This window comes from Carassius carassius, chromosome 46, assembly GCF_963082965.1.
Source record: "Carassius carassius chromosome 46, fCarCar2.1, whole genome shotgun sequence".
In the NCBI taxonomy this organism is placed as follows: domain Eukaryota; kingdom Metazoa; phylum Chordata; class Actinopteri; order Cypriniformes; family Cyprinidae; genus Carassius; species Carassius carassius.
This window is the reverse complement of record NC_081800.1, coordinates 18,154,959-18,172,326: the sequence shown is the minus strand read 5'-3', so window position 1 is coordinate 18,172,326 and position 17,368 is coordinate 18,154,959. Positions and strand designations below refer to the sequence as shown.

At 40.0% G+C, this 17,368-nt stretch overlaps 1 protein-coding gene across 2 annotated transcripts in view; it reads left to right on the top strand.

Moving 5' to 3' along the window:
- The window catches only part of casz1 (castor zinc finger 1), a 198,757-nt gene that overhangs the window by 88,029 nt on the left and 93,360 nt on the right, over window positions 1-17,368 (top strand). For both annotated transcript variants that reach the window (XM_059541317.1, XM_059541318.1), the window contains one exon: window positions 16,425-16,474. In XM_059541317.1, the coding sequence (XP_059397300.1) occupies window positions 16,456-16,474 (19 nt within the window). In that variant the 5' untranslated portion in view covers window positions 16,425-16,455. The remainder of the gene's footprint in view (window positions 1-16,424; window positions 16,475-17,368) is intronic.

The following is a 17,368-nucleotide window of genomic DNA, read 5'->3' as shown; positions in this document are numbered from 1 at the left end:
TATATAGCACAACTGTTTTAATAAGAATAAGTAATGTTATAAGAAGAAATGTTATTTGAGCACCAAATCATGTGACACTGAATACTGGAGTAATGGCAATTGAAAATTGAGCTTTGCCATCAAAGGAATAATCAAAAATAAATATATCGAAATAAAATCAGTTATTTAAATTGTAATAATATTTCACAATATAACTGAATTTACTGCATTTTTGATGAATTACTGTAATTGCAGCTTTAGTGAGCATCTTTCAAAAATTAATTGGTAGTATATGTATGTGTGGTGTTGGCCTAGCTGAAAGATCCCTTGTCAGCATCAGGTGTGAGTATGTGTGTATATAATAACAAGTCATCCTCGTCAGAAGTCATCTGGATAGTTGTTCATGCTTTGCAGCTATATATGTGTGTGTGAGGCAAGATATAGAGGTATTATTACCCCTGAGAGGTGAAAGGTCAAGCATTAAGCAAACTGCCTGCTTAGAGCTGTGCACTAGAGATCTCACTCCTCTGGCCCTGAAAATACTCCAGCGACTTGTCTAAATAATCAGGTAGTCCTCTAGAATAGATAACAGCAGTGATAAATAAACACCAGAGGCTGAAGCTAAACACAGACAGTGCAATAAGAGCATGCAGCCGTGCAGTTCTTCAAAGCGTGGAGATTTTTAGCATGTCAAGTGCTCGGACCCATTTAAGGGGTTAATTTGTTTCTCTGGTTAGTGCTGCGTGGGACTACCTCTGGTCCAGAGTGCTTTTCTCCTATTATGTTTTTTGACCTTCTAAAAAGGAACAGTCGGTTTCGACCTCATTCATAAAAAAGGGGAAAAACAATGGACTGGGTGGGTTAAGGAAGTCACATCGTATCAAAATGAGATTAGAAACTAAAGAAAGGGCATTAAAATTTAACCCTTGATGAATAAAACCACTGTAAACCTCTTGACATTGAAATAAATTGAGAGGGAAGCATTTGTTGTTTGCAAGATTATTAAAATGCCAAAAAAAAAGTAATTTTCCATAAGAAGTATCTAAAAATCCTTAAAATGATAAAGTTACTTGAAAAGCAAAATTACACAAAATGTTTAATATGCATACATTTTGCGTAACTATAAATCTAACAACATTTAGTGAGATTTATGCTTAGAAAAAAACCTTAATATAATATCATATAATTTCATATATATATATAGTAACGTATTTGCTACCTCTATATATATACAGGGATCTGTAGGGGGCAGAGAGAGAGAGAAAGACAGAGACGAAGAGAGTATATTATCACACATAGTCAAAAGATCTCCAAATGCTTTGGGTTCCATATTAGGTAACGAATCTCCAGCAGAAAGCAAGTTAATGAGAAATATATCGACACACTGGTGTTACTGTGGACCTGTAGCAGGAACAGAGTAACATCTGCTTATGGCTGTTACACTGTCTGCTAGAAGCCTGGATATGAGATGAACTGAAAACAGAAGCTGTTGTTTATAAGAGAGAAGTTTGAAAGATCATTTTTTAGCTTCAGGTTTAAACACACATGAAATAAAAATCACAAATTAGATCTTTAATATCTCAATGGTTTCTATTAGACAGATTTCACAGATTTGTATCTTGCTGTAGTCTCCTGTTGTACCTCCGTTAGACTTTCAGATAAAATCTCAACAATGTCACAAACTGTGCTCAGATTTGCTGAGATATCAAAGTCTGCGATTAAAAAAAAAAGTCAAGAGATATCAACTCAAATATTTCTCATCAGATACCTTTGAGAGGATTATCTGAACGTATATTACTGTGTGTCAGTTGTCTCATTTAATTCTATTTTGGGAGAAAGACTAAGATCTGCATTATGTCTCTTGAAAGAACTAAGAAAGAGCAATCGTTTGGCGCTACACTTTTCCTTTGGAGAGAACAAACAGGTCGTAATTTAATATATTGTATTTTGGTGGCCAAAAGGAAAAGCAAACTTGGAGCCCAAAATCATTTGTCCAGTGTGTTTGCCAAGATGTTTGGTATTTTGTTGGCCCTCAGACAAGATCTCTCTTGGTCGCACTTAGCTGTCTACTTCGCAATGCACCTTACTTGAATTTTGTTCTATTTTTGTCAAGATTTTCTCTTCTAAATGAAGGAAAGGGAGGCAGGGGGCGTCATGGGTGTCACGGCCTCTGTTTTAGTAAAAGTGACACACTGCCTTTAAAGACTCCTCAGACCGCTGAGATCAGGAATTTAGGGGCTTTATCTGAAATGCCACGGTTTCATTTAAAGGGGTGAAGCACTTAGGATCTGGCACCGGCCCTTCAGTCTAGTGATACATTTGCAAGAAAGTGGAAAAGATTGGAACCCAGAGAGCAGATTAGTGGGATACAAATATAGAAGTGACATTGTACAGGGTATTAGTCAGATGCTCGAGTGTATGGCTGCTGAACGATTGATTGGTGCGCCAGATTGATTGGGCCAGTGAAGCATCGGTCGTTTGTGTTTCCCTTAACTACTGCCTGCTGCCTCTCCATCTCCCCCTTCTCCCTTAATTTTTTTCCTCCCTGATTCTCTCTCCATCTCTCGCACCGCAACAAGTTGATGTGTGTTCATCTTGGCTGTTCTCCATAGCCTGTTTGATGTGGTTTCCAGAAGTCCTGATCTGCAGTCCCTGGCCACTCTTTTTGTCATCGCTAGACCTTCTGTCTCCTTAGCCTCCATTGACTCCTTTTAACCTTCTCAGGTCTCCCTCACATTTAAACAGCTGTTTGCCTCCCCATCTGCTCGCTGGAGATAATAACGCTACTGTTTTCTAGAGAAGTCGCCTCTCAATGTTTCATTCTGGTGGATAGTGTTGATTTCAGTCGTTGTGCATGAGAGGAAAACTTCTGTGGAGAAACCATCCTGACTCAGACTGTACACTGGCAATCCGTTCACGGTCCATATTGCACACAAACTGACAAGACTATAGCTGAAAATCGCTAGTTTAAATCTGATTGGCTGACTTCTATGCGACTTCCAGGTGTGTTTACAAAGTAGCAGATTGACACAGTGAGCACTTCTGAGGAAGAGCTAATCACTGGATTTGCTGATGTTTGCTAGATTAGTGGCATCAGAACTTTATAAGATACTCAGTGTTTTCTTTTGAGGCACTAATAAGTTAACTAGGGGTGAGATATATTTCCTCTAATAAAATCATATTTTCACAAATATAATCAAAAGTAAAATTTCTGTTTTAATATATTTTAAAATGTGGGGTTTTTTTTCTGGCCATTAACCCAGTCTTCAGTGTCACATGATGCTTTAGTAATCATAATATGCTGATTTGGAATCATCGAGTCTTTACTGTCACACACATACATATAATTCATCCTTGCTTGAATAAATCATTATTTTCTTTCAATAAATGAAAATAAATAAAATAAATAATAATAATAAAAAAACATTCTGAATGACCCTGATCTCATGTAAAAACCAAATGTACACTGGTTGGTCACTTTGTATGCCATATAATCTCTTCCTGTGTGGCTGATCTTGAGTGGAATAACATTTAATAAGAAAAAAATCCACCTCTAAAAATCTGGCTATGAGAGACAAAAGTCCTGTTAATATGATCTATGTGGCGGCCATCTTGAATAAGCGCTTGAAGCTTTTTGTTGATGTTTTAGTGCTTAACCTTTCCACGGTTAACTAAACTGATGGCTTTCTGCTACTGGATTGATTTTTGTTGTCTGTAGATATGACTGAGCGTTAGAAATATGCATATGCTCAGCCAAATCTCTTACCAACGTCAACTGCTGCTGATTCTCAAAGTGCCACCAAGGGTTGTGTTACTTGTGGGCATTTTATCAAGCCTCCTCGGCCAAGCAACTCAGCACTACATTCCACTCTGAAGAGCATGCCATATTTTCCATTCAGAGAGAGAGAAACAGAGGGTACAGAGCAAAACAATTGGCCCTAGACAGGCAGTGTTGATTCAGAGGGACGTTCGAAATAGAGTCACTGACCCTACATGGGCACTTTTCCTGCATATACCAGCATGTATAAGGTAAACCGATAGTGTTACATAAAAGAGACAGAAGTGCTGTTGGGACAGACATGGATTTTCTCACAAAGCTGACTAGGTCCTGATTTGGAAATAAATAGTCTATAGGGCCTTTCGCACTGCTTTAGTTCCACAACTAATGTACAGTACTAAAGTACTGGGACGATTTTGTGCAAACTATTTCCCAGTAACAATTACAGGGTTGCATTCGCACTGACAGTGTGTATTAGGAAGTGACGTAAGCCGGTCGACAGTGATGTCATTTGAGCATGCCGTTCAACTACGAAAACAAAGAAAAAAAACGTCAATGACAGAAAGAATGTCGACATATATATAAAGCGACTGAAAGAATGGAAAGGAGGACTAAGTGAAAGTGACATGACATACACCCAAGTATGGTTACTGTTATGTCTGAAAATGTTCAGCATTGGGTCCCGTTGGACTATGTTTGGTTATGTACTGCGAGTGACAGGTTACTGTGCCTTTAAAGGTTATGGCATTGATTTACGGCAAAGGTCGTAGAATGTAAGTTTCACGTCAGTTGATAAACGGCAACATAAACAAAGCTACACGGTGTGATTATTGAGTCCTTCGCAAACACAACAATTGGCGAACGAGGATGTCTGAACTTGTCCTACCACCTCCGCCACCTTTCCTACCTGTTCCCGGTGATCCAGCTGTTCCCTGGGATCGCTGGCTGGCGTCGTTTGAGGATTATTTGCTGGCTTTAGGACACTCGGATCTAGCGGAGGCGAGGAAGTGCGCGCTTCTGCGCCATTGCCTCGGGCAGGAAGGACAGCGAATCTTCGCCACGCTTACCTTATCGGATGATAAGTACGTCACAGCCACGGCCGCCTTGAAGGCTCACTTCAGCTCTGGAAGAAGCCGGCGGATGCACCGTTTTGAGTTTAAGTCTGTCAAAGTAGATGACAGACTGCTCCCCTATTACCGCTTCCGCAACGAGCTCTCCTGCTGGGGAGCGGTGTGCCTGGCCCGTGGCCACCGTGCGGTCGTTCCTGAAATTCTCAGGCCCAGAGTGCTACACATGGCGCATGAGGGGCACCTGGGGGTGGTTAAGGTGAAGCAACGCTGCCGTGACACAGTGTGGTGGCCCCACATAGACTCGGATGTTGAGGAGCTGGTACGTAACTGCGCTTGCTGCCTCCTGAGTGGGAAAACTGGTCAGCCTGCCACAGCCCCTCTCACCCCGACCTCTTGGCCGTCCTCACCCTGGGAACATATTCAGATCGACCTCTGTGGAGAACTCCACGGGGCACCGGCTCACGCTCGCTACCTGCTGGTTGTGCACTACCTTCATTCGAAGTGGCCAGAGGTTTTTCAGCTGAGCTCCATCACTGCTCACTCCATCATCGACCGCCTGGACAAACTGTTTGGGCGCTGGGGCCTCCCCAGGGTCATCACAACGGATAACGGGCCCCAATTTGTGTCTGGAGAGTTTATGGAGTTCCTCACGGTACGGTCCATCAAGCACATCAGGACGGCAGTGTATCACCCGGAGAGTAATGGGGGGGTGGAAAGACTGAACAAAACTCTCAAAAATGGAATCAGAGCCTGTCTGGAGGAAGGGAAAACCTTCAGCGATGCACTCAACCAAACTCTCCTGACCATCCGGGCATCCAAGCATTCCACCACGGGGGTGTCACCTGCATTGCTCATGATTGGGCGTGAACTAAAGCAACCACTGGACTGCTTGAGAGCTGAGCCAGCTCCTGCTCGTGGGAGCCCAGGGCTCCAGGAAGCCAGAGCTCAGGTAAAAGGTTCACAGGCTCGGATGAAAGAGAGGTTTGATGCCACGCACAGAGTGCAGATCCCCTCACTTTCTCCAGGGGTTTGGGTCAGGATCAAACACCTCCACCGCCAAAATAAGCTACAGTCATACTGGTCAGAACCCCTGAGGGTGACTAAGAAGTTGGGGCCGGCCACTTATAGACTGGAGAATGGGACTCGTTGGCACTCGAACCGCCTGCACAGAGTCGCAGCTCCCTCAGCACCTGCATCACCTCTGTCCACAGCAGCGGCTCTGGGTTGGCAGCCTAGGCCAAGAGCTAACCGGTTGGGGAGTAATCCACCAGCATTGCCTGACGCCTTTTCACGGCCAGCACGCCCTCAGAGAATGAGGGTCCCGCCTGTCTGGCATGGGGACTATGTGACAGGGTGATAGTGAGTGACACTGGGGAATGTGGGTTAAAAGTTATGTTACAGTTTCCAGGGGGGTGGGGGGAAAATGTTATGTCTGAAAATGTTCAGCATTGGGTCCCGTTGGACTATGTTTGGTTATGCACTGCGAGTGACAGGTTACTGTGCCTTTAAAGGTTATGGCATTGATTTACGGCAAAGGTCGTAGAATGTAAGTTTCACGTCAGTTGATAAACGGCAACATAAACAAAGCTACACGGTGTGATTATTGAGTCCTTCGCAAACACAACAGTTACCCATACTTAAGTGCTCTGCATTTAACCCATCCAAAGTGCACACACACAGCAGTGAACACACACACACACTGTGAACACACACCTGGAGCAGTGGACAACCATTAATGCCACAGCAGCCGGGAAGCCGTTGGAGGTTCAGTGCCTTGCTCAAGGGCACCTCAGTCATGGTATTGTCAGCCCAAGACTCGAACCCACAATTTTAGGGTTAGGAGTCAAACTCTCTAACCACTAGGCCATGACTTCCCCACTAAGAATCTCCAACGACAACTTGCAGTGCTACATTTGCTACAAGTACCTGCACATCAGTGTCGTCTATCTATCGCTGTTATTCATACTTGCGAAATAAGTTGACACAATGTTTACAGTATGTTTACACAGCGTTTTAAATCATGGCGGATGAGGGCATTGTTGTACATGTTTGGCCAATCAATGTCTATTTACATAACGGCAGTACAAGTTGTGCTGGTTAGACCCAGAGTAGGAGCCTATTTGGTTCTCGAAAATTGTGCCCTCTTCCGGTGGTGTGTAAACGCCAAAAAGTGGGTAGCTCCACAAATAGTTCTGGTACTATAAAAAGGCCCTTATGCCAGGCACATTCAGCGAGTGTTGAGTGAGCACGGGTCACCCTTCCTAACGCCTGTATGTTGTGAAGCAGGAGTCATTGTAAACAACAGCATGTCCTGGTTGTTTATGGTTGTTCACACATACACTGTTAGGAGTTCTTAATACGCTTCTGTTCACATGCTATTTGGTTTTAAAAAAGAGTGACAAATGCATTCCATCCCAAGCTCTCTGGAATAAGAACTCAGGATTGGAATTGTAAAGAAATTAACAACTCAGGTTTTTCACGGTTCCAATAATGATTCTTTAAGTACAAAAAAAAGTAATTGTCTAGTGAGATAATTTCAGTAATTGATAGGTGTGTTAACACTGACTTTTTAATGACATGTAACAGTATTTTTCCACTAATCCACTAATTGGCCATAACTATATATAAAAAAAAAATATGTTAATTAATTTATTGTTCATAAAATACTACTGACAAAAACACATTACATGCTCTGTGTATCCAACAGCGATTCATCAGGATGAATGAACTTGCGTCACTTTCGGGGCAAGTTTGTTAAAAAGGGTTGTGTCAGTTCTGATAATCTTTATGTAAGATATCTTTGATATTTGCTTTAGTTATAATTTAGTTTACTTAGAAAAGGACCATGACTTTGTTATTCTTTCTATTGTATGAACAATTTATGGGTCACACCTGTTAGTAAACACTGTTGTCAATCCCAAAAACTTACTTTGTGAACATAGCCAAAGATACACCGGGATATGTGTTTTTATTTTTATTTTTTTATTTTTTTTTTGTGGCTTAGCTGGTTTAAACTGGTCTAGTTGATGTCACAAACTGGCCAAGATGGTATGTGAATAAAACTATTCTAAAACCAACAAACTAGATCCAATTCATAAAGCTTGGATATCTGCAGACCAGCTTTGTTTGGTTCCAGGTGTTTTTTTCCCTCTCAGCAGGAGTGATATGAACTGGTTGAAGCAGTGATGGGGAATGGGAAGTAATATGTAGGGTCCCATTCCTGCCCAGAGGGGAGGACCCAAGAGTAGGCGCTCACTCTCAGGACCAAGCTAACATAAACAGGGAGCAGACACTCCTGTCAGATCTCTCTCACCTCTTCCTGTCAGCCAGTGGCTACACGTGGTCAGGCTGCAGTGTGTTGGAGGCTGTTGTTCTCACACACAAACAGACATGGACACACAAATCTATTACCGTGCGCTGAAGTGCAGAATGCATATGTGTCTCTCACTCTCAGACAAGGGCATTGGGAACTCTGGCTATGTTTGGAATTGGATACTATTTTATAATCATGTGTATTTGTATTTTTTTTGCAATTTAATTATATATTTTTATATGTATATTCAATTACATTCCAAACATAGCCAGAGTCTACAGAGACAGCCTCAGCCCGGGAACTCCTAAAAAAAAACAGAATAACAATTGATTTAGTTTACATGAGTGTGAAGATTCTTTTCAGTAGTATTTCAACATGCTGTTGGAACCCACACTTTTGACCCTGAAAGCACTGACAGCAACATTGGTGGAGAAAGATACCTCTGGATCCGGTTAGTCCTGTCCTCATAAGTCATTTGAGCCCATTCCAGTAGGTCTTACTCACTGCCAGCTCACATTAACTAATACAGCTTCTGAAAATATGTGCTTCATTATCACAAAGTGTGGCAAAATGAGATTAAATTCACCCTAAAAGGCACAATCTAGATAAATTAAACTGGCATTTTCCTTTTTCCCTAGTTTTTCCTGCGTGTTGCAGTGTGTGCAGACATACAAACAACTAAACAGCCTGAAAAAGATCTATCTTAGAATTAGACTTTATTTTTAACTCTGGCAAGCAGGGAGGCATTTATCCCTGATCACTTTATAGGGCAACTCTGCTTATTAGATATTAGGATTTTAGCAAATTTATTGAAATGCATAAGGCCTTATAAACAAATATCAGCATCATTGATAAAAAAAAAATTATTAACAAGATGTACATGTGATATAATCATGGAGAGGTTTTTTTAATGCATATAGAAATAATTTATTTACATCCTTAAAACACATTAGGTAGCATACTTTTTTATTATTATTCATAAAAAAATGTTGAGTTACTACAGTATTTTAATTGATACTGGAATGCTTTATTTAAAAATAGATTTAAAAAAAACAAACACTTGAGGTGTTATTGGCTCTTGTCACACACAGCGAGCTGAGTGCCGTCACTGTTTAGCTCCCCTTGAACTGGGCTAATACTTGTCTATTCCGATTAGGATTAGTATGTGTCGCACTGACTCAGGCAGAGCCAGGAAGGTTTTATAATCGAATAAATCTAGATAAAAAACACCAAGATTGGTTTACTGAGGAGAAGGATTTAGCGCTGACCATCTCAGACTGATACACGGATTAGCCAGGCTTTCTGTGTTGCTCTCTACAGGCAGAGGGCGGCCACATGAAGCGGGAGGAGGCGTGGAGAGATGGCCAGGGCTTTATATTGCAGAACAGACAGTGAGTTTAACTGCTAGTGACAAGGTCAGGGTAAGGCTTGTACAAAAAGGCTTTGTTCCATTGGCAGATTAGAAGGCTCTTCCCCAGTTTTTATACTTTTGGGTCTTGTAGGACATTTTGTGTGTTAATCCGGGCAAGATAGCGCTGCTGGCGGGACGTGGAGAGAGGAGCTATGGGAAACAATTTGACTGAATTCATTTTTGAGTTTTCAGATATTTACCACGTTCAGAAGAAGCAGATCTTGTTGAAGTCTTTGGGATGAACTTTGTATGATGTTCTTGTTGTGTGATCCATGTATTTCCTTCCTCTGACTGTGTTAATGTGAATGCTTCCATATTTGTGTTTGTTAGCTGTGGCAACAGGCCAGGCCCAGGCATGTTACAGGACTCCTATTTAATCTGGGTTTGACTATACTGTTTGTTTTGATCATTTATTAAATGAAATGGCACTTATAATCAGAAAATAATCTTATTCTATGGTGTCCTGTTTCATATAATACAGTAAGTAGAAGTGAATAATGGTTGTTCCTTATTATTATTTCATATGGCTTTTTTTTTTTTTTACATGTAAATAAATATAAAAAGTTAATAACTTGACATATATACTTATATATAGAATTTTTTTTCTTGTTACTTATTTCTATAATTGGTAAAATATATTTTGAGATATTGCAGGATGGTTAATAATCATTGCAATACGACATTGTCATGGAAGATATAATAAGTTTTTTTTAAAGCATTTTTTGGGCTTAAGAAGCACAGTTTATGATATCATTGTTGGTTGGACATGTTATTGAAGCATAATGTTCACTCTAAAAGATTTATTTTCCCCCAAAGACTAGAACACAGCTGCCCATGGATTTTGCCAAGATGTTCACAGAGTGAGACTTTGATACTTTTTCCTTTATCTCGCTAACATTTCTATTATATGACATTTTTGTTGGATACATTATTTAATGGGTTTAAATAACATCTGATAGTTGTCAGTATTAAGTCTGAAGAAACATAGACATAAAACATAGACAAAAAAAAAAATATATATATATATATCTCACTCCATCTTTACAACACTAAGCTCTTCTGGTGTTGGTGTTTAAAACTGTGACCTGACATTCTAATATTTGTTTATATTAACAATTCAAGGAGTTGCTGACTATCTTAAGCAGAAGACTTTCAAAGGCAAAAGACCACAGCCCCACTGAAACGTTTTTCCTCTTACCTTGGGAGACAGTTAGCAATATCATCTGGCAATTAAGAAGAAAACGAGAGAGAAATGGAAAAGCCAATTACCTCTCAGAGTTAGCTAAAGGCCATTTAAACAGTGTGCCCATGACATAATAATGTTTATTGTAAATATTATAGTCAGAGCCGGAGTGAGCCTGGCGTGAGAGGGAGGGAAAAATGGCATCAGTCTGAGACAGAGAATAATTTATTAAGATCTGAGATGCGCCAATTATGTGGAAAGGACCAAAAAGAAAAAAATCTAACTCTCCAGGAACCGCATACATGATTGCAATCTTGATTAAATCCCCCTGGATCTAATGAGTTGATTTTCTGCTGTTAATATTGCATTGGCTGATGATGGATTCGTTAAGATAATGGAACGGAGCTAAAATATAAATGACTCCCTGTCAAGGAGCAGATTTTTGTCATTTTGCGCCTGACACCTCCACCGTGGGGATTTGCTAAGGCTCTTTTTTGAGCCCAGATTGGCCGGATCTGGAATACTAATTTTCTCCTGCCAAGACTCATGAAGCCAAAGCACACCTCCTCCCACACGCTTGGTAAATATCCCCTTTATCATCCGAATAAAGGCCACTGGGATGAAACATTACATGTGCATGTCTGTTTCACACCGGCTAATAAAGACCATTTACAATCTGAGTTGTTTTCAGCATAAACATTTTCATTTTTCCCCCACCTTTTCTTGTTTTTCAAACCATAATGATACACAAAATAAATGTGTGAGCGGATGAAAGCCATCGGGTGCTGATGAACTGGTTGTATTGACTTGTTTCTGGAGATGAATAAATGTTGCTGCCTGACTCGGGCTCAGATCTGGCCTGTTGGATCCGCCTCACTTCATATTAAATGGCCTGTCACCTAGGCCAAAAAGATACATGAAATGTGCTCTGTGTAGCATATTGATCTCTTGTTTACTCGAGTCACAGGAGCAGGTTATACAGATGTGTAGATGAAAGTTATTGCAAAAAGCATTTTTCTAACCAAGACTGGGAATTAGTGGAGATTATGCGCTGGCATTGATAGCGGTGAAGCAGAGATCATGAATCAGAGTGAAGGTGGGTTCTAATGGTAACATAGCTAATCAAATGTGCCAGGGAGGTTCTCGGTGGAAATGATAAAAAGTTCCGTAACAGGGTGATGTATGAACACTTGAGGCGTAAGTATAACAAATTGCTCTTGGTGACATTAAAAATCATATTAAAGTCAACATGAAATGCAGTTCACTACCCATTTTCCCTTTTACGCATTTTTGAGTGTAACAGGATATCTTATCCATTGGGAATGAATTTCATCGCTCCGTATCAGGATGGATTTGTTTGGAAGAAGTGATTTAGTTCGTCAGCCCCTGCTGGTATGTGCGTGACCTGCACCATCTGTATGGCCATTCTGATTGTAACTGGCCTGTGATTTCTGATTGAATTAATTAATTAATTACATTTTTTATTTACGCACTTATCTATCATATAAATATTTGTATAAAATTATATACGTTTTTTTTATTTGCACAGACACAATTTATCTAGTATTATAAAAATAGATAAAGATATACAGTAAATGCCAGTGTTACTTTAGTATCATTGTGATTATTATATAGTTTTTTAATGTTTTTAGTATTTTTGTTGTTTTTGTCATTTTTAAATAAGTCTGTATAGTTTTCATTAATTTGATTTCAGTTTTAATTTGTTATTTTTGTGCATCAAGGTAAACTAAATGAAAACGAGAAATGTTTCCTCACAAACTAGCTGAAATAAAATAAAATATGTATTAAACATTAAACAGTAAGGGCCAGGAACATGTGTTTAAAAGTAAATGGGGTCAGTTTTGATTCCATGTCGGTCACTTCCCAAACGTCTTTGCCTATTCTCCTGTTCGTCTTAATCGCAATTGTGGTCGCCTTTCATGCTCTCACTGACCTCGACTCCCCCTCCCGACCCGCTTTTCTTTTTTCATATTACCGGGGAAGCAGTGTGATAGAAGCTCACTCCCGGCCCTTTCTTCCATGTGTCACTTTTTTTGTCTCGTTACATGGTTTTGCTAAAAAGTTCTTTAATCAATCAAGTACGAGGCAGAAAATAGGCTTTGTCACGGCCGGGCCCGGGGTCGTGTGATGCTCGCTTTGCTCAGTGACAGCTCCTCAAAAGGGCCAGAAAAGAATATTTTGAGAGGAAAATAGTGGTTTCCATGGTGCCGGCACTTGTTGCACATCACTCACCATTCTTCACTCCCACGTGAGCACCGGATTTCAAAGAGATGGACGACAAATATTAGGGCAGGAGGGCAGGGTGGGGTGCAGAGGTAGCTGCCCCTCGGCTCAGTGTCCTTCTCTGCAGCAGGCAACGGAGAATAGCACTGAGAAGTGACAGCAAAAAGGGGGGCCTTCTCGCCTCTGTCAGCTCTGCATAAGCAGCGCTATTAAGTAAATGTTCGATTTTTCATTGTGCCACAGCCGTTGAATAGTGGCTCAGAGGGGAGTACGTAAAGAATGAAAAGGCCTGAGCCAGGGAGGAAAGGCTGCTCGCTTTAATGGCTCCCAAAGTATCTCATCTGAATCATGTAATTAGCGATTAGCTTTTATTTGGGCCGAGTCTGCATCCACCAGAAAGGGTTCCCGAGTTTCTAATTTTATAAGTTACAAACACAGCCAGGAAATGGAAACAATGGATCAGCCATAAATTATAACTAAGAGGACAGAGGATTGTTATCTCAAGCTGTTTTGTATGCTACTTTGAATGTGTATGTTCCTGTTTTTAATTATTAAACCTACAGGTCCTCTGTGGATTCTCTGGGAACAGCTAACTCCGCTTTCAGGATAGGAAGCTGTCATGTAAGAGTTTTGTCATGCACACAGATTCTGGGGTTTAAAGAAAATCAAGTTCTGCGGAAGAAAACAAATCTTTAATGGTTGTTTTCTTCAAGGGGTGAGAATCAGATTTACAGAACTTGCTCTTTTGGTTTGTGCGCTTAGAAGTATATTTTATGCCTGATTTGATCTGAGCACGATCTTACATCGAGATCCATTTTCAATGCTTTTCTGTTTGTGAAATGACTTAACAAGGTCAAGTTTTTTTGTGAGCATGCGTGTCAGGGCTATTTTAAACAATTTGCAATAATTTCCATAGCATCATCACCAGCCGCAATAACAAACAAGGTTACTCTTCAACGCTTCTTGTCATGTACATGACCGTTTTTGTGTTTCTAGCGCTGAGAGAAGCGCGGCGCTCATCACTTTCTGTTGGTTTAACAGGTGTCGCGGCTTCTGTGTTGGTTTGTTAAAAAGTACAGTGCACTCTTGATTGAGTTACTTAACTAATAAGACTAACCCACAGTGGGTGACTGTGATGGCGAGTGAAAGCTAGCATCTAAAAGTCATGTTTTCATGTCAACTGTCCACTGCATAATTTCCCTGCCGAACGAAGCCCAGTCGTATGTGTCAATAATTGGCAAGCTAGTTCGTCTTTGAGATCCTCTGCAATCTGCTGTCAGTCTTCAGTAAAGGTTAAGGGGGTGCTGGGATATCTTCCTTGATGGTGTTTTATCATGCGAAGCATGCCCTGTTTCCTGATGAATATATTAAAATTATTACTGTGCAAACAGACTTTCTAATTACTGACCTGCTTGCTATTGTACTCTGCGTTTTTTCTTCATGTTTTTCCCCTCTCTCTCCCTCCCGCGCTCGCTTTCTCTCTCTCTCTTTCTTCATGCCTTGTTTATTTATCTGCATCAGTGAATACAGAATAGTCAGAGCAATGTCATTTCCAGCCACATGAAAATGATTTTGAAAATGCCAATCTTGCCTATTATACAGTGTAATTACAAGTCTGTTTTTTTATTGTATCTTTAACCAGTGGGGGTACCCTTGAGAGTTTAAATATCTCATCTCATCTTTTCCAAAAACCTAGCTAGCTGCCTACGGAGGCAGCATTTTGAGGAGTTGTGAAGGGTAGGTAACTTAATTATGCTGCCTTGTTTTAGCCAAGTTCTAAGGCAGTATTATTTGTAGAGAAGGCAATCCCAGAATGCATTGTGACAAGCCCAATGCAAAAAATTGCCGGTGAGAATGAAATAATGTCTATATAGATGTACTATTTAAATATTTAGTTAAATGCTAAAACATGTGATACTTGTTTTTGCAGATGAATTAAGATGAAGATGAGAATGTTTTTATTTTAGAACTTACCCAGAATGATATAAGACACAGAATTGGGCAAAATGATATATAACATGCATTATATCACACGTTACAACATACAACTGCACCTGGATGGGATATAGGTGTGTCTCTTATGCTTGCAAGAATGAGGAATACCACTCTTTCTTATGTGTGAAAGAAAAGAAAAAATCTTGGCAAACGCTCTCAAACATGCACTTGATTAGCCTATTATGTTTGTGTTTTCATCGCATTGGTGAAGAATGTGAAATATGGGGAGGTTCGAAAACTGTCACATTCCACCCAGTTTCAGGCCGGCTTTTGTTATCTTTCCTTCTTAGCAGGTTTCTCGAGATTCAAAGGCATAAAATGCAACATTTTCTTTTCTGTGTTTTATAAGGTACACCCTGTCATGCCGTGTGCGCCGCACCAAACGTGTTATTAAAGTCACCTATTTACCGCCTGCGCCACTTCATGCAAAAGGGCAAGCCTGTTGTTTACTCTGCGACAGCGATGTTGCACAGGGGTTTGATATAGGGAGTTGATAGCGCCAATTTAAAGAGAGGACACTGCAGCTCCCAACAAAAACAATTAAAAGAAAAAATTAAAGGCAGCCCCTACGGGTTAAAAATAGAAAATTTGCAACATGGATGCTGGAATGCACGGCTCCCCCTCATCCCAAACTTGCGGGGCCTGCATTGTTATGTACGATCAGATCTGCCAGTTCCTCCTTTAAGCTCCTTGTCACATTTTGACTTAATGAAGTGCAACTTAGAAGGGAATTGGGTTCATCATGCTAGTCGCACGATGCTCCCTTGTTGTAGCGAACAGGGGCGGCGTGGGACCAGAGCGCTACAGCACGAGTCGTTATCATTCCGGTCAGTCTGTTTAACACAAAATTAAACAAAGAACTAATTAGTGCCTCATGAATTAATAACTGCACTGTTGCCGAATAGAAGTTAGGTTGCTGAGGGGAGATATAAAATAAGTAGGGAGATCAGGTTAGAATTATTATTACTTTTTCGGTTGCTTGTGCTCTCAAGGTTAGGAAACTTTGCCAGTTGCCACATTCTCTCTTTTGGGTGTTTGTTTTCCTGTGTGTGTGTGTGTGTGTGTGCATGTGTGTGTTTCTATTTTGTTTTCATCACATGATTAGCTAAACTTAAAGACCCCATGACAACGAGGGCAGATTTCTTGCTTATGTTAACATAAATTAGGAAGAGTGGGTGGGGTTTATCAAAAAGCTCATCCTATTTTTATGACAGACTATTGGTTTTTAACTATGTTTTTAACTATCTCATTTGAGAGCCTTTTGTTCAGTCAGTACTGAGTTTCTGCACCCAGAATGCTATGGGGGCAGACGTATCTTCATATTTAGACTCTTGGCCAGTACACGCTCAGTGTCCAAATGAAAGTATTAATGGAGTGTTTTATGTAATGCCTGATAAATGGATGTTTGGTTTTTATTTACTCTAAACTGTTTTTTTCTCTCTGTCTTTCAGATGAAGTAAATCTGTGAGTGGATGACTTTATATGTCAGTGAAAGAGAAAGGTAGGGAAAGCATGCACATTTACCGATGGTTCATGTTCAGTTGTGTTGACTGAACATGACCCCCGACCCCACCCCACCCAATGCCTTGTGCAATGATTACAATTGTAGAATTACATAAGTAAATCTTTTTGTGCCTCCTGTTTAACAATAAAGGATAATTTTCTAAAAAAAAATCTTTGCTGTATAAATAAAGTCAAATGTATCTTGGACAATCACAATAAAAGGATTTGATGAGTATAAGACCATGCACTACTGTTCAAAAGTTTGGGGTTGGATTTTTAAAAATGTTTTTGTAAGAATTATGTTATGCTCACCCAAGCTGCATTTATTTCATCACAAAAGCAGAACATTATAAATGCTGAAATACATTTACTTTCACTTTTGATCAATTTAGGGCTAAATAAAAGAAGTAATTTATAAATAAATAAATTAATAACCCCAATTTTTGAACAGTATAGAAACAGTATAGAATGAGAATATATATATATATCTAAGAATCATGTTGACTACGGTATGAAACTTCCAACATATTTATATCGTGCTTTGCATCCTTTCTGAAACGTGAAAGCTTGCCAGTCATATCCACAGGCAGTACATTCTTCATCACTTCTCCTTTAACAAAATAAAGTTATACAGTGTGTAATTACATGTTGGCAAAATGTTAATTTCCCTTTTTTAGGTTTCAAGGCGATACTGTAATATATTGCAAACTTTTTCATTGTTACACCGAGGTTGCAGTGTTTGTTAAAAGTGCATGCAGTTTAGCACACAGTTTTCCATTATAATCATTTTAGCAGTTGACAGCTGCCATCTCGATAAGCATAAGATGCCACAAATGATTAATACATCTCATGGAAGTTTACGGACAAAGTTAAGAGCGTAAAGATTCGCTAT